General features: G+C 54.8%; 2 protein-coding genes across 3 annotated transcripts; one reads left to right on the forward strand and one right to left on the reverse strand.

Annotated features, from left to right (window-relative positions):
* The first annotated feature begins 627 nt into the window (after positions 1–627).
* On the forward strand, positions 628–16,150 carry TMPRSS9 (transmembrane serine protease 9). The gene is made up of 19 exons (XM_054805196.1): positions 628–1,489; positions 2,388–2,515; positions 2,962–3,029; positions 3,298–3,473; positions 4,645–4,686; positions 5,026–5,139; positions 5,709–5,880; positions 6,144–6,418; positions 6,586–6,722; positions 7,920–8,238; positions 9,088–9,259; positions 10,715–10,986; positions 11,715–11,851; positions 12,393–12,750; positions 12,839–12,955; positions 13,585–13,756; positions 14,084–14,349; positions 14,861–14,997; positions 15,473–16,150. Exons 1-19 carry the CDS (start codon positions 1,366–1,368, stop codon positions 15,632–15,634), a joined length of 3,348 nt encoding a protein of 1,115 aa, XP_054661171.1. The 5' UTR covers positions 628–1,365; the 3' UTR covers positions 15,635–16,150.
* Positions 6,894–18,674, reverse strand: TIMM13 (translocase of inner mitochondrial membrane 13). Of its 2 annotated transcripts, none has more exons than XM_054805194.1 (5): positions 18,459–18,674; positions 18,161–18,229; positions 17,604–18,083; positions 10,505–10,597; positions 6,894–9,370 (listed from the first exon to the last, which is right to left on the reverse strand). In XM_054805194.1, the coding sequence occupies exons 1-3, from the start codon at positions 18,594–18,596 to the stop codon at positions 17,985–17,987; spliced, it is 306 nt and encodes a 101-aa protein (XP_054661169.1). In that variant the 5' UTR covers positions 18,597–18,674; the 3' UTR covers positions 6,894–9,370; positions 10,505–10,597; positions 17,604–17,984. The 2 variants fall into 2 exon arrangements, with proteins under 2 accessions (XP_054661169.1, XP_054661168.1); XM_054805193.1 differs by having other exon boundaries at positions 10,505–10,932.
* Between the last annotated feature and the right edge of the window lie 1,767 nt (positions 18,675–20,441).

Below are 20,441 nucleotides of genomic sequence, written 5' to 3' on the forward strand. Positions count from 1 at the left end.
CCACGCACAGCGTCTTCTCAACTGGTAGGAAGTGGCCGGTGCAGCAGTGACCAGACAAAATATCCCTCAGCAGGACAGAATTTGGGACTGAGGAAGGAAAAGCCGAGGGGGTTTTACGCTAGAATCATAGAATGCCAGGTTGGAAGGGACCTCAAGGATCATCTGGTCCAACCTCTCTTGGCAAAAGCTCCATCTAGACAAAAGCACTGTCTAGGCAAGATGGCCCAGCGCCCCATCCAGCTGAATCTTGTATCCAGTGTTGGGGAATCCACCACTTCCAATGGCCGATTGTTCTCATTGTGAAAAATTCTCCTCTTGAGTCCAATCAAATCTCCCCAGGAGTAACTTGTACCCCTTACCCCTCATCTTTTCCACGTGACTCCTTGTAAAAAGGGACTCTCCATCTTCTTTGTAGCCACCCTTTAAGTACTGGAACATGGTGACGAGGTCTCCCCTAAGCCTTCTTTTCTCAAGGCTGAACAAACCCAGTTCTCTCAGCTTTTCCTCATATGGCAGGCTTCCCAGTCCTTTGATCATCCTGGTGGCCTTTCTCTGGGCCCTCTCCAGCCTGTCCACATCTTTTTTGTACAGTGGGGACCAAAACTGAACACAATATTCCAGGTGTGGCCTGACAAGTGCTGAGTAGAGTGGAATAATGACTTCTTGATCTCTGCTGGCGATGCCCTTGTTGATGCAACCCAGCATCCTGTTGGCTTGCTTTGCTTCTGCAGCACATGTATCGAGCTTGCTGTCCACCAGGACCCCCCCCAGGTCCCTCTCCACAGAGCTGCTCTCCAGCCAGGTGGATCCCAGTCTGTGCTGCACTCCCAGGTGCAAGACCTTACACTTGTCCTTGCTGAACCTCATAAGGTTCTTGTTAGCCCACTCTTCCACCCCATCTAGGTCTTCCTGCAGGGCAGCTCTCCCTTCCGAAGTGTCCATTTCCCCACTCTGGTATCATCCACAAACTTCATCAGGGTGCACTTGATCCCATCATCCAAATCACATATGACGATATTAAACGGCGTTGGGCCCAATATCAGTCCCTGGGGGACTGCACTTGTGACAGGTTGCCCATTCAGAAAAGAGCTATTTACCACCACCCTCTGGGCGCAGCAGGGAGGGGTCACCGTGGTTGATGTGCTCAGGTCCTACAACCTGGATGTATTACTAAAATCTCCTGAGTGCAGCCTGAGGCACGTTCAGGGGATGCAGCGCGTATCCATCCTTTTACTTCTCGTGATAATGCACCGGTTGGAGCTCCTGGGGTAACCATAGCCGGCATGTCACGTTTCATCCCAGTCTTGTCCTTTTCCTCCTCTTCTTTTTAATCACAGAGGACATCGGTACAGCTGCTCAGAAAGCATGGACCAGATAAAGCCAGTGCTAGGCACCCAGAGAAGGGGACTGAGGGCCAGCTGCTGGAAGGTGACCATTGCTGCCACCATAGTGGGCAGCGTGGCAGCCCTCTACCTGGGGATCCTGCTGGGTGAGTGTGCAGCTGGGTACGTTTTTTTCAGTTTATCATCTGCTCCAAAAAAAAGAAATGGTCTGCACAGCTCACAGTCCTCATAGCAAAAATCCTCAAAAGCCTTCTGCTGAGGACAAAAATGTGGTCAGCTCTCCCCACATACACACACAAGCTTCAAGGGCTGCAGTCAACTCGTGTTCTGAATAGCGGACTTTAAAGCACTTTATCTTCGCTGTCACACAACATGCATGCTCTGTTCCTCTCCTCTAACCTCTGCCTGTGACTCCCCAAATTCCTGTCACTGTCCCTCACTGCCCCAGCCATCTCCTGTCACTGCCCATTGCCTGTTTTACTGTCCCACTCCAGAGCATGACCACCGTCTCCTTGCCTCTCCCACCTCCCTCCTGCTGCCTCGGGTGCCCCATGGCCAGATGCCACCTCAGGCCAGCACCCTGGTGTGGACCCCAGCCTGACATGACTGACAGATCCCACCAGCACAGCTCCACTGGTGTACAGCACCACTTTCTAAGCTGGCTTCAGTGCCCAGCACACCTTTCCCATGTCTGTTCCTGAAAGGATGAGGCCAATCCGGGATTGTGCTACCAGGTTGTACCCATCTGTTCATGACCTTTTGTCTCAGGGCTGACAAAAATCCACCATTTTCAAGTTCAAATTAGTTCAGTGCAAAATTCTCCTACTGCATGTGTGCGAGGTAGCCCCGCACGGCCACGGGGCAGCCCCAAGGCAGCCGGGGTGGCCAGGGACAGTCAAGCTGCTCAAACCAGGGTGGGTGGGGTGTCTAAAGGACTTGATATCCATGGTCCAAAGCAGACAGCGAGGAGAGCTGGGTCCAGCCATGGCCCCAAACCTCCATGTGTCCTTTGTGCCTCTGACAGACGCCTTCCCTCTCTGGCAGCCTGTCGTCCCGTGGGAGAGACCAGCTTTGAGCACACAGTGGAGTTGCAAGGCATCACCTTCAACAGCAGCTTACAGACGGAGAACTCGGACTACTACAGGGTGTTGACGCCCGCTCTTGAGAGGCTAGTGAGTTGATCTGGGCTTGCCAGGAAACGACTTGGGAAAGACTGTGGCGGTTCCCAGGGCCCAGCTTGACTGGTCTCATTCAGCAGGAGCTGGATGCCAAGGGCAGGAGGAAACCCGGGATTTCTTAAACATCAGCAGGGTACTGTGGGGCTGAGCTGCACTTCCAGAGGCCCCATCAGGGCCCTAAGAGACATTTGCAGAGTGGGAAATGTGTGCTCAGGCCTGTGCCTTGCAAAAGAGAGGTGGTGGGAAGGCATAAAGAAGGGATCCGCTGCCTCGTGCCCTGAGCCAGGGTGGGAAAAGTGTTACACACGAGCTGGACATGGGTGCTCCTGCTGCCTGCAGAGACGAGATGCTTCAGCTAGCTCCAGCTCCCTGCAAAATCCCAGGCATCATCTAGTCCCGTCTGCCCGGTCAGTGTGTGACCATCGTTCTTTGCTTTGCAGTTTCTGTCCAGTTTCCAGGACTCCCAGCTGGACTGGAGCTGCACTGGTTGCACTATCCTGGGTTACAGGTGAGTGTGGATTCTTTCATTTGGAAATGCAGTCAGCCAGGCAGAGGAAAACAGCTTTGTTCACCCAAAGCCGAACGTGGGACCAAAGAAAAAAAAAAATGCAAACGACCATTTCAACCTAGAGCATATCTCCAGAGAAGCTTGCACCTTAAATTATTAAGCATTAGTTTTGTTTCCCTCGAGTTCCCTGTAGGCAGCTGGCACAGGAGCCTGTCCCCTGTACTAACCATAGAGCCAACGTACCCATCACTTCTCTGTTTTCCGGCAGGAATGGGAACTCGAGCGTGATCGTCCGTTTCCGCCTCCGCTTCGCCCCCCAGGATTCCCAGCCCCTGAGCTCCACCATGGAGGAGGAAGCTCTCCGGCATGGGCTGGCGGCCGCCCTGCACGAGCAGGGTCTCTCCCTGGCTGCCTACGGCACCATATCCTCAGCTTCTCTGACAGGTACGCTCCTCCCGCAACTGCCGGGCAGCCAGAGCACGCTGCCCTGTGCTGGTGCTGCTAAGCCCCAAAGGTGACACTAGCAAAACCGCAGACTGTGTCTCAGATGGCCAAACCACCACGGGGCTTTAGCTCTGGATGTCCAGTCGAGGCCTCCTGCCCAGCAGCACTGTTGGAAATGGAGGTGCTGCCCGGCGCCCAAGCGAACCAACAGAAGATGCTCTGCCTGGCTCCCAGGTGCTACCAGCTTCACAAGACAGCAGCAGAAACATCCCCAGATCATGGCAGTTGCTCAGCAGACATTCGTGGGGAGTCCTCAGGTCCCCCTCCAGCGCTAACGCTGTCCTGCTGCTCTCTGCCCTGCAAGAGCAGCTTTGGGGGCCTGCAGCAACAACAGAACCTAAAGTTTAAATTGCAGCTTCTTCGGCTTTTCTGGCAGCACCTGGAACCAGCCTGAGGGACAAGAGATCAAGCCCCAGGAGGTTAATTGCTGGGTTGTCTGTACAGCAGCCCTTAGGCAGTCCTCAGAGTTGTAGCAATAATTCCTGCTTAGGTAGATATTTCTCATATTTGAATTTTTCTCTAAAACCACCTGACTAGACATTCGCCTTTCCGTCAGTGACTCTGGAGTTGCATGCCACCGTAGGACTCCAGGTCCAGCGGATTTAAAACAAACGTGCGCCTGGAAAACATGAAGGTGGGGGTTCCTCTGCAGCTCCCTCTGCACTCCCTGCAACGATGGGCAGTGTCCCCGGACCTTTGGGAGCCTTGTGCGGCCCAAATGGAGGGTGCACAGACACCCCTTGGCTTTGGGCAACAGCCCTGCATAGCTTCAGCCTTGGATCCTGCTCCCAGCAGGCAGGTCACTGCCACAGCTCTTGGGAACGTCTCCCTGTACCTGGGATCATCCCAAAAGCCTGCAGGGCTGCAGATGGCCGCTGCTCCGCTGCCCATGGTGGAGAAAACTGAGGAAGGGTCCCTCAGGAAGGGAACTGGTCCAGGAGCTCACCGCTGGTCGTGGGGCAAGGAAAGCAATTGCCAGGCAGGAGAAAAAGATGAAGCAAAGCCTCTGCCAGCCCTGGCGCGGGAGCAGCACGGTCCGTGGGCACACACAGCTCCTGCGGCCCCGACTGGGACGCCCTCACTGATCCCCATCCCTTCCACTTTGTCACAGGTCCCCAGGAGGTTTCTGCCCACAGACCTGGACTGAAATCAGGTAAGAGCCAGGCCGCAGGAAGAGCCATCTGCCCCAGCTCCCTTGGGTGCCCTCCAGCCTGGCCTGTAGCCTCCTCCTGGTGGTGGCCTGGCTGCAGACATGAGAGGCCTCCGTGCCCCATCTTGTTCATAACCTGGTGGTCCAGGGCCCCGTGCCCCTTTCTGCCTGCAAGCTCAACAAGAGCTGCAGCTCCGCTCCCGGCTGCGGCCTGCAGGGACTCCGGCACTGCCAGGGAGCAGGGTGACAAGGACACCATGGCGGTTGCCCCTGGGGAAGCCGGGGGACGGTTGCTGGGAGGGCTGCGGAAGACCCGAGTGACTCAAGCCTTGCTGTCCCCAGGGAGCTGCCCTGGAGACACGTTCACTTGCCTCAACGCCCAGTGCGTGTGGAAAGAAAACCCTGAATGCGACGGCCGAAAAGACTGCGCTGACGCCTCTGATGAAAGGGGCTGTGGTGAGTCTCTTGCAGCAGGTCTCCTGGACATGGGGGACAGGCCACAACCCACTGCTGCAAACCTTGACAGTTGTACCGCCACTGGTCTGCTGGGCACTGAAGAGAGCCAAGGACATGGCACAACTTGTCAGGCCAACAGTAGATGTCTGCATCGGGATGAGGGGAATTGGACCCTTGGTCCCACCACCAACTGCAAAGGGTCATGACAAGACCCACCTTCCCGGTGGGCTGGCACGCTGGGCAAGCGCCACATGCCCACAAGCTGCTGGAAGCAGCTCACGAGGCAGTGGCTGAGCTTGTGAAACCAGCCCAAGATACGTCTCTCCAGAATTTCTTGCTTTAGCAGAGTTTCAGGGAGTGTGCTCTGATGGGCCAGTGCTTTGCAGTGCTCTTTTCCAAGCCTGCAGGTTGAAGTCTGCCCTGTGACATCCCTGGCAATGTCCTGCTGCTCGAGCACGTGCAGGGAGCACGCACGAAGCTGAAGCAGCTTTTCCCACTCACCCCTGCGAGCGCTTTGCTGGGGCGCAGCCAGCGGGGTCCTGACGCATCGGCGCTCTCCTCTCTTTCAGACTGCGGGAGCCGCCCTGCCATGAAGACTGCCAGCAGGATAGTCGGAGGTTCGGAGGCATCCAGAGGGGAGTTCCCATGGCAAGTCAGCCTGCGAGAGAACAACGAGCACTTCTGCGGCGCTGCAATCCTCACGGAGAAGTGGCTGGTGTCTGCCGCTCACTGCTTTACTGAGTAAGCCCTGGCCATGCTAGCTTGACCCCCTCGCCCCCCGTTTCCAAAGACTGCCATATCTTCTGGCTCAAGCTCCCACTGTACCACGCTGCCCCATTACTCCTGGTTTCCTTCCCCATCCAGCTGAAGCCATGGGGAGCTCCTGGCCCGGAGCAGACGGCAGGCTGGGCGGGAGGCAGCACCACTGGCAGCGGGTGGCCCTGGTTTGCAGAGCAATGCTGTAGCTGCAGGCTCACGTGGTCCTGGCTGCGTCTCTCTTCCAGGTTTCAGGACCCAGCCATGTGGGCAGCTTACACAGGGACCACCTCCCTCAGAGGCTCAGACACCGGCGCAGTGAAAATGGGCATCGCACGGATCATCCCGCACCCCTCCTACAACGCCGACACAGCCGACTACGACGTGGCTGTGCTGGAGCTGAAGAGACCTGTGACCTTCACTAAGTACATCCAGCCCGTGTGCCTGCCAGAGGCCGGGCATCACTTCCCCACCAGCAAGAAGTGCCTTATCTCCGGCTGGGGCTACCTCAAGGAGGATTTCTGTAAGCAAAGCGTGGCAGGCAGCATAGCGGGGTGTGAGCGGTGCAGGAGGTACCAGGGAAGGGAACTCAGACCGTGCTCTGGCCAGCTGGGGTGGGCTGCTACATGGGCGGATGGACCCGTGCAAGACTCCCTGCGGTGAGCTCACGGTCGCATCTTTCTCGCTTAGTGGTGAAACCCGAGTTCCTGCAGAAAGCGACAGTGGAGCTGCTGGACCAGACGTTGTGTTCCAGCCTCTACAGCCACGTCCTCACAGACAGGATGCTGTGTGCTGGCTACCTGGAGGGGAAAATCGACTCCTGCCAGGTAAGCTTTGCCCAGGACTGCTGGCACACTTCCCCACATGAGTCTCTTCCCTCCCAGTATGCATCAAGCAGCAGGATCTGACACCATGGTGACAGTCCCGCTCCCCCCCGCCCAGGGTTTGAAGCCTTGCTTTGGACGCAAGCACAGATCAGAGACTGCAGAAGACAAAAATGAGGATATGTTCTTTACTGCTTAGAGCAGGGAACTGCTGCTTAAGGGGCTCTTTTGGCTATTTAATTACTTTTCTCCGCTTCCTGAGCTGTAATCAGGGCTGGCGCTACCAATGTACCTGGCAGGTCCTCAGATCAAAATCCAGATGGCAAAAAGCAGCAGTGGAAACCAAAACGTACACAACGGTTTTTGGTGACCAACTCGGCATCTCCCCTAGTTAGCCTTTATCCAGCCTGCAAGTGGTCAGCTGGAGAAAATCCCGCCTTTCACAGTGTGTGGGGAGAGGAGGACTGTGTTGAGAGGAGGACTGATCTCCATGGCTGTCCCTGGGGACAGGGCCCTTCATACCTGCAGCCACTAGCTGAGCAAAACTGCACTTCTCTGGTGGTCGCGCTTCATATTTCTGCACCAAATGTAGCACAACCACCAGAGAAGGGGCCAAAAATGGAAGACTCGAGGTCGGATGATGAAGGTGACCCGGCTGGTTGCTCACCTAGAGCAATCCAACCCCCAGAAGGTGCTGCCAGCTTCACAGACACCACGTTCCACATCAGTGACACTCGTATGGCCCCACAGTACCAAAGAATTGACCAGGGAACTATCGGCCAAATCGAGGAAACATCATGCCAAGATTAGCGTGGTCTCCCTGGGTTGCGTATCATGCAATGAACACCCATCATCTGGCTGTTTAGGGGCTGCCGGGCTTAACCTTTAAAAGCAGCAGTTTAACAAATGATAAAACCAGTAGAAATGGTTACCCTAGATTTTATGGAGGATGTCCTTGTGCTTTTCTGGCATATCAAGGGCACAAAGCTACTGCTCAATAGGAGGACAGTGTGCCCACACACAGGAGCACCCAAGGGCCATCACTGGAGATGCTTCACTCATCGCTAGGCTGGAGCAAACAAGCAGAGGTGAGCTGGAATACACAGGGACAGAGAGAGGTCTGGCCGAGGTATGCTGAGGGTGGCCAGGGCAAGCTCAGAGTGTCCCCAGGGAGAGCTCACCATCTGGCTTCTCTTGCAGGGTGACTCCGGTGGGCCCCTGGTTTGCCAAGAACCATCTGGCAAGTTTTTCCTGGCGGGAATCGTGAGCTGGGGAATCGGATGCGCTGAAGCCAGGCGGCCCGGGGTGTACACACGCGTTACCAAACTCAGAGACTGGATCCTGGATGCTATTTCTGCGTTCCCCGCTCCCATAGCCCATACCGTCCCTTTAATACACTCCAGTACTAACAGCAACTTGGTCGGCTCTGAAGAGCTCAACGCCACCACCACTGGAGCAATCCCCACCACGTCAGCAGACCCAGCCGCCAGCAAGCCAGTGACTGCATCGAGACGACAAGGTATGAGCACCCGCAGGGTGAGTGCACCTTGGCAGGATGAGTGGCTGGTACAGGTCCAAATGTCGGGTTCATTCTTCTGCTGAGCTGAAATGACCTTCAGCAGGGCGACCCACACAACCCTTGCCCAAGTGCTAAGAGCCAAGGCACAAGTGTCACTATCTGGCTGCCCCGGCTCAGCCCAGAGCGCCCTGGCAACGTCACTCAGTATCTGTGCAGATGAGTTTCACGGGCTCCTTTGCTTATGCAACTGAATAGGTAATTTTGTCTGCTGTGCAACTGGTCTGCTCCAGCAGCCCCAGGACAGGGTGCTAAGGCACAGCAGCGTCTGATGCTGTTTAACCTGACCACTCGCTTTTGTTTACCACCTAAGGAGCTCCCAGCAGTTCAAAGTTGATGCCTGCAACTTCACAGCAGCCATGCATCTTCTCCCTGAAGGGAAGGAGGGCAGGTCTCTAGAGGATGACCTGTCAGCTCCAAGGAGCCCTCCCAGCAGCTCTGCAGGCAGATACAGACGTAGGGTATTTTTCTAAATTTACTATTAACTTTTTATCTGGAATGGCAAGGCTAAGAGGCACAGAGCTGCTGGGTACTCTCCCTTCGAGAAAGGCCCAGGATGAAGGACTTGCCAAGAGCAAGATGCAGCACAGCAGTTAGGGTGAAAGCCCATGTACGGCTGTGAATGGCCACCATCGGGCACTGCCGTGATCAGCAGGCAGGGCTTGGGCAGGTGACTCACACTTCAGCCCTGACCTGACCCTGCTCAGACTTACTGGTTAGGGAGAGCAAAAGTCTCTCCTCGCTTGTCTTCTGCTAGGAGTACTCACAAGTCATGCTTTGGCTTTTGTTCAGAGTGTGGAGAACGACCTGGGTTCTCTAAACCCAGCAAGATCGTGGGAGGAACAGATGCTTTCAGAGGAGAGATCCCCTGGCAAGTCAGCCTGAAAGAAGACTCAAGACATTTCTGTGGAGCCACCATAATTGGGGACCGCTGGCTGGTATCGGCAGCTCACTGCTTCAATGAGTAAGAGCCCATCCCTGCTAGCACTGCTGTTCCAGCTCGCCTGCCCACCGGCAGAGTTGTGCAGCTCTACGCGGTCGTGTAGCCAAACCCACAGCTGTGGCACTGGAGTCACTGGGGAAAAACAAGAACACACATTGGACATTAATTTTTGTTATAGCTGGAGATTCACAGTCAAAGGGGGTTTGTGGGGAGGCTGGGATGAGGCAGGGAAAGGTTAAAGTAGCCTGGGCAGGGAGCAAGGACAACACATCTAACGGGTGGAAAAGGGCAGGTGCCACAAGAGTTTCTTCAAGAAATTTAACCTTAAATTTGACTGTAATATAGGAAATAGAGTCGTGTGGTCAGGTGTTAAAAGGAAGGTGGTCAGTTCAATCCCGCATAGTTCTGTTAAACAGCAAGAGCCCAAGCCTGGGTTTATAAATAACCTAGATAAAGAAATGAGTAGCAAGAGAATAATGTTTGTCAAGAATAAAAATTCCTGAAGGTAGGGGATTAACTACGAAGAGTTTCTAGACAACCTTATGCATTAAATAGCTGGGCAATAAAGCAAGGTAGGCAAGTGTGAAGTGAGGCGCACAGCAAAAAAGCAACGCTATCTGCTGTCTGCAGAAGATGATGGGTCTCCACCAGCTTTTACCGTTCAGAAAAAGGGCAGAAATACTGCGGATAATGCCATGAGAACAGCAGTTCTGTGGGCAGTGGCAATTAAAGAGCAAGTGAATGCTAGTAATTACTGGAAAAACAACTGAGATTACCAGTATGATGCTGGTAATCCACAGCATACTGACTTCTCAAACATGGCATGCAGTGCTAGAAGAACATTGTAAAAAGGATGAGCTGGGTGTGGAACAGCATCCATAACAAGCGTGACAAAATAGATCCGACCAGACTTGGGAAAAGAGACAGCTGGGTGGGAAGGGAGTGTGTGGTAGGGACTACGCAATTACCAAGGGTACAGACAAACTTTGGGGAATGCCTTCTTACTGGTTTTCTAAGGTATCAAATAACCGCCAACAGCAGGTGGAAAACAATCAAAAAGAAGCAGTTTGTCATAAATGTCATTAAAACTGAATGTTTAAAATTCACATGGGGTTAAAAAAAAAAGGAATAAAACACAACTCTAGAAAAATCCAAATAAAACTCCAAAATCCATCAAGATGTACTGAATATAGAGACACCATCTGTGTGACAGAACACCCCTGAAATCACATATTTCTGGAGGTGAGAGGATTACTGCGTGTTTACCTGCTCTTCAGGAGACGTCCAACACGTGCCACTGCTGGAAACAGCTCCTTGGGCCCAACTTAGCAGGGCTGCTCTTCTGTGAGCTGGGCTCTGCTGTGGAAAAGTAGGGTTTCAAACACTGGTCACGTAAAGTCGTCTGCAATTTAAATGTCAGAATTCATGCTAGGCGTACGTGTGTGAGCACGCGTGTTTAGGATTATGTGTTTGCAGGACAAATCCAGAAGAGATCGAAGCCTACGTGGGAACAACATCACTAAATGGAACAGATGGGAATGCAGTGAGAGTAAACGTCACAAGAGTGATCCAGCATCCTCTCTTCAACCCTATCATTCTGGACTTTGATGTGGCTGTACTTGAGCTGGCAAGACCTCTTGTCTTCAACAAATACATCCAGCCTGTCTGTCTCCCACTTGCTGTGCAGAAGTTTCCTGTTGGCAAGAAATGCGTTATTTCTGGGTGGGGTAACCTCCAAGAAGGGAACGGTAAGCAATGATGCGTTACCAGTTGATTTGCTCTACAGCAACGGCTGACTCGGCAGCAAAGCCTGTGCCGCCGCGACCAGACGGTCCCGGGAGCACGCAGGACAGGGGACAGTACCAGGGACAGTCAGGAACTGACAGAAACACAAGGATAAGTGAGAATAAGGGCACGCAGAGCACCACCTTAAACCGCAGTTATTTAGAAGCCACCAGCAAACAAGAAAATGAGCGAGCAGCTTGGCAGGAACCAGGAAAAACCTGCTGGGCTCCCCGCAGTAGTTCTCCCATGTTAAGCAAGAGCTGGGACGCTGCCCCACTGGCCTGCTGCAGCTCTGGCAGGACAGAACGTCAGCCTCAGCAACCACGATCAGCTGGAAAGATGTCCCAAGCCATTGAAAAAAAAAGCAAAGATCCCTTTGTAGGGAGAAGGCCTGAGGGTAGCACGTATGCTACCAAAGAAGTCCTACTGTCCCTCTAACAGTTGACCAGGAGCCCATAAGCTGTCAAGGCAACAGAAACTCGCTGCCTGTGTGCAGCAGCCTTTGCACAGGTATCAAACTGCACGCTGGGGTGAGCCAGGAGCTTCCAGGCTGCTGAGAGTAGCTCATGTAGGACTTAACTCCTGTGTGGGATTAGAGCCTGGTTTCCTGAAATACACGCTGAGTCAGTCTAAAAGCCGTTAGTTCCCACTTCCCTCCTCTGCCCTCACTAATCCTGTGGTTTCCATGCAGTCACCAAGCCTGAGATCCTGCAGAAAGCCTCTGTGGGCATCATAGACCAGAAGACCTGCAACTTCCTCTACAACTTCTCTCTCACCGACCGAATGATCTGTGCAGGCTTCCTGGAGGGCAAGATAGACTCATGCCAGGTAAGAGTCTGGGATTTCTCTACTCCTCTGTGGATGGTTCCAGAAAGCTGGGCTAACTCACAGCTGTGGCCAGGCTGTAATCCACAGGTACCTTAGCTCAAAAACCCCAGCGCACTGCCTTGGAGCTTTAGAAAAGTAAATTAAGCTCCATCAAGTTGAGCATGACCTAGACCAACATCCCACTGCTCTGCCTAGGCAGATCGGAGTACTGGATGAAGCAGGTCTTCTCCCATGGCAGCGAGACAGTGGTAGTTGGTGGTGGCTGTCCTTCACTTGTGGAAAGGTGCTGTCACAAGCTATTCTCTTTCATGACAAATGCCACTTCTATCTGTGCAGCCAGGTTGAGACATTGACCCTAGTTTCAGCCTCCGCACACTCACGTCTTTGCACACACGCTGCATGGCAGCAGACAGCCTCGCAGGCCTGGAGAAAGAAGAGTTTGGGGCTAGCTAAGTTCTCCCAGGGTGGCTGAGGGGCAGCTCCATGTAGACCTATCTTGGGGAGATTGGGCTGAGCAGCCACTGCCTTGCTTCTTTCTCAGGGGGATTCAGGTGGACCCTTGGCCTGTGAGGTGACCCCAGGAGTGTTTTATCTGGCTGGCATTGTGAGTTGGGGAATTGGTTGTGCCCAGCCTACGAAACCCGGTGTGTACTCCAGAATTACCAAACTCAAAGACTGGATCCTGGATACCATCTCACAGTTGCCCAGCCCTGGCACAGGCATCCCTTCCAGTTCAGCCATCACTAGAACTTCTACTGCACCCATCCTCACCCGCCAGCCCAGCACAACAGTTGCGAGTCCAATCAACAGAACCACCCTCGGGATGATGACCACAACCATGAAAGAAACCTCCACAGCTCTGAAAACCACTGAGGCTGCTAAGTCCACCCAAACCCCAGGTAAAATTGATGACAGATTTGACATATTGGTAGATCTCCAGCCCCAGCACAGCGGATACTGAGCACGCCATGGGTTATTGCCTTCCAGTGGTGCCTTGTACCAGCCTCACCTTCAAGTGTTCCAGCAAGGTCTGTATTGGAAAAGAAAATCCCGAATGTGATGGCATTGTTGACTGCAGCAACGGCTTCGATGAGCGCAACTGCGGTGAGTACTGCTTTGTGGCCTGCGACGGCTGCCCAGCCTTATTCTATGGTACGCAGACTCCCCAGTGCAACCCACTAACTGCACATGGGCTGTCTTCAGCCCCATGTTGTAGAGTGGGGGCCTGGGCCAGCCCCTGGTGGTCCAGGACCTGCTGAGGCTGCCAGAGCCTATAACAAGATAAAGCTGGATGAGGAGGGTTCAAATTTTTTGCCAGGGAATGTGGCCTCTTCTCCTGTGCTATAAACATGAGAACCCATTTCCTAGCACACAGGCCTTCTGGCCAGTCGGTCTCCTAGTACAAGCTGGCCAGACAGCTCTGCACAACGTGGCAGCCCAGAAGATGTATTGTCATCCCTGGGACTGTTCCTTGGACTGCACATTCCTTGCTGTGCGACAGCTCAGCCAGTCCATCCAAACATTCCCTCCTCACGTACCGCGTCCCTGGAAGGTGTGATCTGTGGTAGCAAGTAAAAGTTCCTGACCCACACCATGTCTGCCAAGCCTTGCCTCAGACGGGTGAACGAAATTCATCACATCCTACTGCCCCGTGGCACGCGCTATGGAAGGAGGGCAGGTATCCCTTTCACTTACGGCTACTTAAAACCACGGTGCCTCTTCTTCTGTCCCAGACTGTGGCTTAACAACCGCTCTGGCCTTCAGCAAGATCGTGGGCGGCAGCACTGCGGCTCGAGGAGAATGGCCCTGGCAAGTCAGTCTCTGGCTTCGGCGCAAGGAGCACAAGTGCGGGGCTGTCCTCATTGCCGACCGGTGGCTGCTCTCTGCAGCTCACTGCTTTGATATGTAAGTCTGAAATGGGCTAGTGAAGCCAGCCGGCTCTTGGCCTCACTCCCGCCAGCCCACCCGCTCCTGCCCTTCCTCGCAGTCCAGCACCACGGCTGGGATGCTGTGCCCCACTGGAAGCACACGCTCCCTATTACAGATGTGCCCCTACAGGTAAGCGTGGAGAGGAATGAGTGGAGCAAAGCCAGGGTATGTCCACAGTGTGATGCACACAGGGGTCCTGGCCTCGCAAGGTGTGGCCACGGCGCATCCCAGCCCCACGACCAGAGGAACGGCCCTCCTTCTGAGGCCATGCTCCTAACAGCTGGGTTTGCTGTCTTTCTGCAGTTACGGTGATCCCAAAATGTGGGTGGCCTTTCTAGGAACACCCTTCCTGAGTGGCATCGATGGCAAAATGGAGAAAATATTCCGTATCTATAAGCATCCTTTTTACAACGTCTACAGCCTGGACTATGATGTGGCACTGCTAGAGCTGAACACGCCCGTCAAGTTCAGCAACACCATCAAACCTATATGTCTCCCGGACAATTCACACATCTTCCATGAAGGAGCCAGATGCTTCATCACAGGCTGGGGCTCCACGAAGGAAGGAGGTACTGGCTGAGCGGGCTCCCTCACATCCGTGATGGCGAAGCTAAGTGCCACCTACCCTGCAAGCCCAAACACCTGCAACTCCCACTCCACGGCCCCACTCCCCGTGCCAGGCCAGACCCTGCAGGGGATACCAACCCAGGCAAGGCTGGTGTCACCACAATCTCCTGCCCGACAGCCGTGCACTGTACTCCTCCATTTGGTTACACCCCTGCCCTCTTGCAGCCTTCCCAAGCTTTCTACGTGCCAGCCCCTGTGCTCCCCATCCCTGTAGCAGCTGCTCCAGCTGCGCTCCTGCAGTGCAAGGACCAAACTGATATCATTTCTATCTGGTCAGCCGAGCTGCCTGACAAACTACACACCAAAGGGACCTGCCTGTGCTTGCTCTGCTGGGGAGGAACCAGGCCTGATCCTCTTTCCCAGGGCAGGTCTCTGGGAAGCAAGGCTGCAGAGACCCCGCTTCTGCTTCTCACGTGCTCTGCACCAAGCTAACAGCGATACTTGTCTCCTCAGGTCTCATGTCAAAGCATCTGCAAAAAGCAGCAGTGAACGTGATCGGGGACCAGGCTTGCAAAAAGTTCTACCCCGTCCAGATCAGCAGCAGGATGGTGTGTGCCGGTTTCCCGCAGGGCACCGTCGACAGCTGCTCAGTGAGTGCAAGAGCAGCAGATGCTGCGGCTGGGACAGAGCAATCTTGTGCGAAGTCCCCTGGCTATATCCCCTCAGGAGGCCCTTGCCCTGCCTCCCCTAGCTCAGCTGTCTGTCCATCCACCTCCGCTGGCTGTTGCTACTATCCAAGTTCATCCTGCATACACCTCGTTCTGCTTGCCCCACCAACCTGCGACAGGTCAGGGAAATATGCAGGAGACCACAGGGATACCATGGAGCCCGTTACATGACCCTCCTGTGCCTCCGAACAGGCTTTTCCATGTTCCAGAACCCCAACCTCAGATTGTGCATGCAAGTACATCGCTAAGCAGTCCTCCAGCTTGGAAGCAGGCTTCTGGGGAGGTGGGGAGCAGGACAGCAAATGCTCCTATGTCCCAGAGAGAAGGAACATCTCACAGCTGGGGGAGCGGGGCTGCCCTTTTGGCTTAATACAGGATCCCTTTCCTCTCTCTGCAGGGCGATGCAGGTGGGCCCCTGGCATGTAAAGAACCCTCAGGGAAGTGGTTTCTAGCCGGAATCACAAGCTGGGGCTACGGCTGTGCCAGACCACACTTCCCTGGTGTCTACACCAAAGTCACAGCTGTCCAGGGCTGGATTGCGCAGAACCTCAAGCTCTGAAGCTGCGTTTCACCACTCAGGGAAGGCGACGAACGAGAGGAGTAATTGCCAGAGGATGCACTAACCCCTCAGCTATTGTACATTTTATTTTGATGTCATGAAGGGGTGAAGATGGCCTGCAAATTACACAAATGCCAGTGTCGTGTGACCCACTGCAGTTGTGGCACCAGGGCATTTGATAACTGCTTTGTATAGCAAGGTACAATTCTAGACATTGTCTATAAATAAATGAGGCCTGTCCCATCTTAAGACCTGGCCAAACATCCTACGCAATAAAAAGTGGCCTTTCTAGTTGGAGGGGGTGCCAGAAACATCTGCCAGAGACAAGTGAACTTTGCTCCAGCCCAGAGTTATGCCCTTGCAGAAGCCTCAGACCTCCCTGCCTTGATGGAGCGGTTACGGTGTGCAGTGGCTTTTGGAAAGGGTATGTATGCTACTATTTGCACTGAGTGCTTGGTACTGGTAAGCTCAGTGATGATCCTCTGGCTCACCATTTGGTCACAAAAGAAGGTAGGACTAAACCACTTGGACTTAGACTGCACAGGCCCCCATCTGTATTAGAGAATCAGGACAGGCTTCTCACGCCCCCAGCTCCCTCTGCGTAAGGAAACAGGTGATTAAATTGACAAAGATCAAGGCACAGCCACACAGACCACTGGTCTGGTTCAGTTAGGCGGGAAAAATTCAAAGTGCTAAGATAGTGGCCCAAGCGTACGACTCCTTCAGTGGGAAGTCAGGTCCCACTCGCCAGCATAAGGCACACAGACACCTTTGTTCACAAGACAAAACTGCTGCTGAGCTCACGTGTCAAGTGTTAGGCAGACTTAGATTTGACCACCGAAACTGAAGAGCAGCTAGTACCCCAAACCCCCTCCTAGTCTTTGGCACTTAAGCTCTGCATTTGGGTATAGCAAGAAGTTTTTTCTTTCCCGATCCAGCTTGCAGTGAGATCCACCACTTTCCCAGCCAGAGCACTAGCAAGGTGGGAGACCTGGCTTCCAGGCACAGCTCAGCTCAAGATGGGTTCAGATCCACGGCTGGAACACTTGTGGAATGCTCCCATCAATGAAATGGGACTGCTGCACAGCCAGTACCACAAAATTCATACCGCCATAAAGAAAAGTAAAAAGGTCCCTAAGCAAACATGGCTGGAAAGCACTTTATTTTCAAGTAGTCAGCCTGCCCAATCTGGATGGGAAACTCCAGCTTCAATTAGTCCAAATATCCAGTTATCTCCTAATAGTTTACCTTGTGTGAGAACACTTCAGTACCTTCATAGAAGCCACCACATTGGGAGATTAAATGAAATCAGGTTCTCCCACATCCTTTTGAATGTCCTTAGCAGCTAAGGAGACGTCACCCTTCCAATCTGTCTCCCTGCCCCAGCAAACGGTAAAATATTTTATAAAATACAGAAGAGCTTCCAAAGAAGGAATTTCAAAAATCTCACTACAGAAGCATGGGCACTTTTAATCTCCAATACTCTCTTCTTCCAGCTGCTGTGCGCACTGCTGACTACACAGCATGAACCTATCTTTCCGGGAGAGGTGTGTAAGCCAAGAACAATACAGAGCTCAGCCCCAAAGCAGACCCAAGTTCTCTCTTGCAGAAGTGCTCCTCCCTCAAAAAAATGTCGCCTAGAAAGTAGGCTCCAAGAGGGATTGTCTGTGCCAGAGCCAAACCAGAAGTTACAGAATACCGCAGCCACACAACACATTTTATTCTATAAAGAAATCAACCTAAGTACTTCCCAACAACCCTCTTCACCCCCAACCGTGTTTGCACAAGCAAGGCTGTGCTGCAAGCCTAATAAGCGCACCCCTGCTCCCCAACACCCTGCTTCAGCCTATGAGCCCAAAGGTGAGCCCCACATACAGCTATACAAATAGAAGGGAAGGAAGAGCCAAGGGTGGCATGTGGAGCATCTTACGGGAGCTTTTCCAGTGATGAAAAGGGACCGGGTAACTACCTGATGGCTGGGTCCATGCTTGCTTCCTGGGCAAGGGGACTGTATTGCTGGCTTGGCCCCCCGTTTCCACAGAAGGCTCCTTGCCTCTCGCAGCCCTTTCAGCAGGGATTTATCAGCTGCTAAAATGCCTTGGCCAGTCGGGACCGTTGGGAAGGGCATGAGGCAAACCAAGCAGCTCACGGTGGCTCTCAAGGCTGGAAAATTCACTCGCTCCTGGGGCCGGTGCTAATAAAAGCCAGTGGATGCAAAAGGTTCAGCGAGGGTTTATTGCTCTGCCATGGCAGGGGCTGGAAAGGCAGCAGGATTTCACCCCCAGCCACCTGGACTGGCCGCTCGTCCCTTCCCCGCATGGTCCCTCCCTGGTCCAGGACCCGGGGCGTTTCACATGTTGGCCCTCTCCCGCTGCAGCCGAGAGTTGTAGGCTCGGGAAACCGTGTTCCAGGCGTCCATGTACCGGTCCATGCACATGGCGATGCACTTCTGCGGGACGGAGAGCGCTCAGCGGTGGTCCCGGGGGGTGGCCCGCGGGGTCGCCGCTTCTCCCCGACCGCGCTCACCTGCTCCGAGTTGTCCAGCGCGCCGCCGGGCTTCCCGATGCACTTCCGAAAGCACTTGTCCGTCATGCGCTGCGGAGAGAGAGGCCGGGAGAGAGGCCGTGGGCCCCGGCGCGGAACACCCGCCGGGCCCCGCCGGGAGCACCGTGCCCGCACTGCTGAGGGGCAGCGGCACGGCCGGGCTCCCCCGGGCTGCAGGGCAGTCCCCGCTGCCCGGCACAGAGCGGAACCGGGACCGGGACCGGCCGGGACCAGCCGGGACTGGGACAGCCCCCGCCCGCCCCCCGCCGCCCCTCCTGACCTGCAAGAGCTCCTGTGCGTTGGCCACGGCGATCTGCACCTTCACCTGCTCCATGATGAGCCCCGGGTCCAGCTTGCCCCCACCGCCACCCCCGGAGCCGAAGTCGGAGCCGAAGTCGGAGCCGAAGCCGCTCTCCATGCCGCAAAGTCACCGCGGGCGCCGGCCCCCACGCTACCGGCGAAATGGCGGCTCGCCGGGACTACGGCTCCCAGCGTGCACCGCGCCGGCGGGCGGGGCCTCCGCCGCTCCCGGGGACACCGCGCCGCGCTCCCGCCGGTAGGGCGGGGCCGGGCCGGGCCGCATCCCTCAGCGGCTGCGCGGGGGGCGGTGCTCGGGCCGCTGGTGGCGGGGTCGGAGCCGGCGGCGAGGGCGGGCAGGTCCGGCTGGCGTCCCCGAAGGGCCGGGGCTGGTGCGCGTCGCGCTCGGCGCGGGCGGGAAGGGGGTGAGCGCTCCGCATGAGGCGCCCGGGGACGCCTGTCCCACCGCGGCCCGTGGCCCGTGTCGGGATGAGTTTTGGCGTCACCGCCGACTGCGGTGGAGGTGGCCCTGAGGAAGCTTTTAAGTCCAGGGGCTGGAGACGCGCCTGCATGGGGAAAGCTTTGCGGGGGGGGGGGGGGGTCCGAACACTGCCGGGTAACGCCGCAGCTTCGTGCTCCCCCGGCCTGAAGGCGGGCGGCTGGGCCTTGGGCTGGGCCTTGGGCTGGGCCTTGGGCTGGCCTTGGGCTGGCCTTGGGCTGCGTCGTCCGCCAGACCTGTGACATTGCAGCTTGGCCACGGCGCAGCCTTTGAGCATCGAGTTTTTAAGTGCAGCCCTGCACACCGAGGCAAGGGGAAGGGACTTAAACCGGCTTTACAACAGAGAGAAGTAATTTCATCCTGACAGGAAGTACAAGCATTATGATCTGGGCTCCCTACAGAGAGCAGCTGTCCTTTGGCGATATGACGATGGTTCCCTCTGCCTTAGATGACTCGGGTAAGAGGCTGGTAAGACAAAGCCTGCATTAATTCTGCAATGGCATATCCTCCATTGAGAACATAAGAATGCTGTGGGAGTTGGTAAAAGCAAACGGGAGACAACAATGCTACGGAGCTTTTTTCAGGAGTAGATGTGATGTGCTTACCTCATACGAGATGAGGAACTGAGCATTGTATCAGAGATAAAGCCAAAACTACTCTCCTCCTTTGCTAACTAGAGCCCACATTCAGAAGACAAGAGTATTGCAAACCATACCATCCTGCCTGCGGACAATCCGCTTGCAAGCTAAGGCTAAAGATGTAGGTGCCTATGGTACAGTTTTATAAGGAGTACAGACTAGTGAAAAGAGGTGCACTGGAAATTGAGCTAGGCTAATAACAAACATGCTCACAGCAATGTTTCCTAAGAACAGATCACTGCCAGGGCTCGGTATCTGCTCTCGGTCTCTCAAGTCAGTGGACTAAATGGAAACAACCCCTTCGGTGCAGGGGCTGTAGAGATCAGCGGGGTGACGAGAAAGGACAGGGTTACAGCATGGACGGATAAGGGAAGAGCAACTGGTGTCATCTACCTGGACTTGTGCAAAGCATTTGACACTCTCCACACAACATCCTGGTCTCTAAATTGGAGAGACATGGATTTGACAGATGGACCACTCGGTGGATAAGGAATTGGCTGGATGGTTGCACTCAAAGAGTTGCGGTCAGCAGCTCGATGTCCAAGTGGACACCAGTGACGAGTGGCATTCCTCAGGGGTCAGTACTGGGACCAGCGCTGTTTAACATCTTTGTTGGTGACATGGACAGCGGCATTGAGTGCACCCTCAGCAAGTTTGCTGATGACACCAACCTGTGCGCTGGGTTGACACGCTGGAGGGAAGGGATGCCATCCAGAGGGACCTGGACAGGCTGGAGAAGTGGGCCTGTGCAAACCACACGAAGTTCAACAAGGCCAAGTGCAAGGTCCTGCACATGGGTCGGGGCAACCCCAAGCACAGCTACAGGCTG

The sequence above is a fragment of the Grus americana genome, chromosome 28 (genome assembly GCF_028858705.1).
Source record: "Grus americana isolate bGruAme1 chromosome 28, bGruAme1.mat, whole genome shotgun sequence".
Classification (NCBI taxonomy): Eukaryota; Metazoa; Chordata; class Aves; order Gruiformes; family Gruidae; genus Grus; species Grus americana.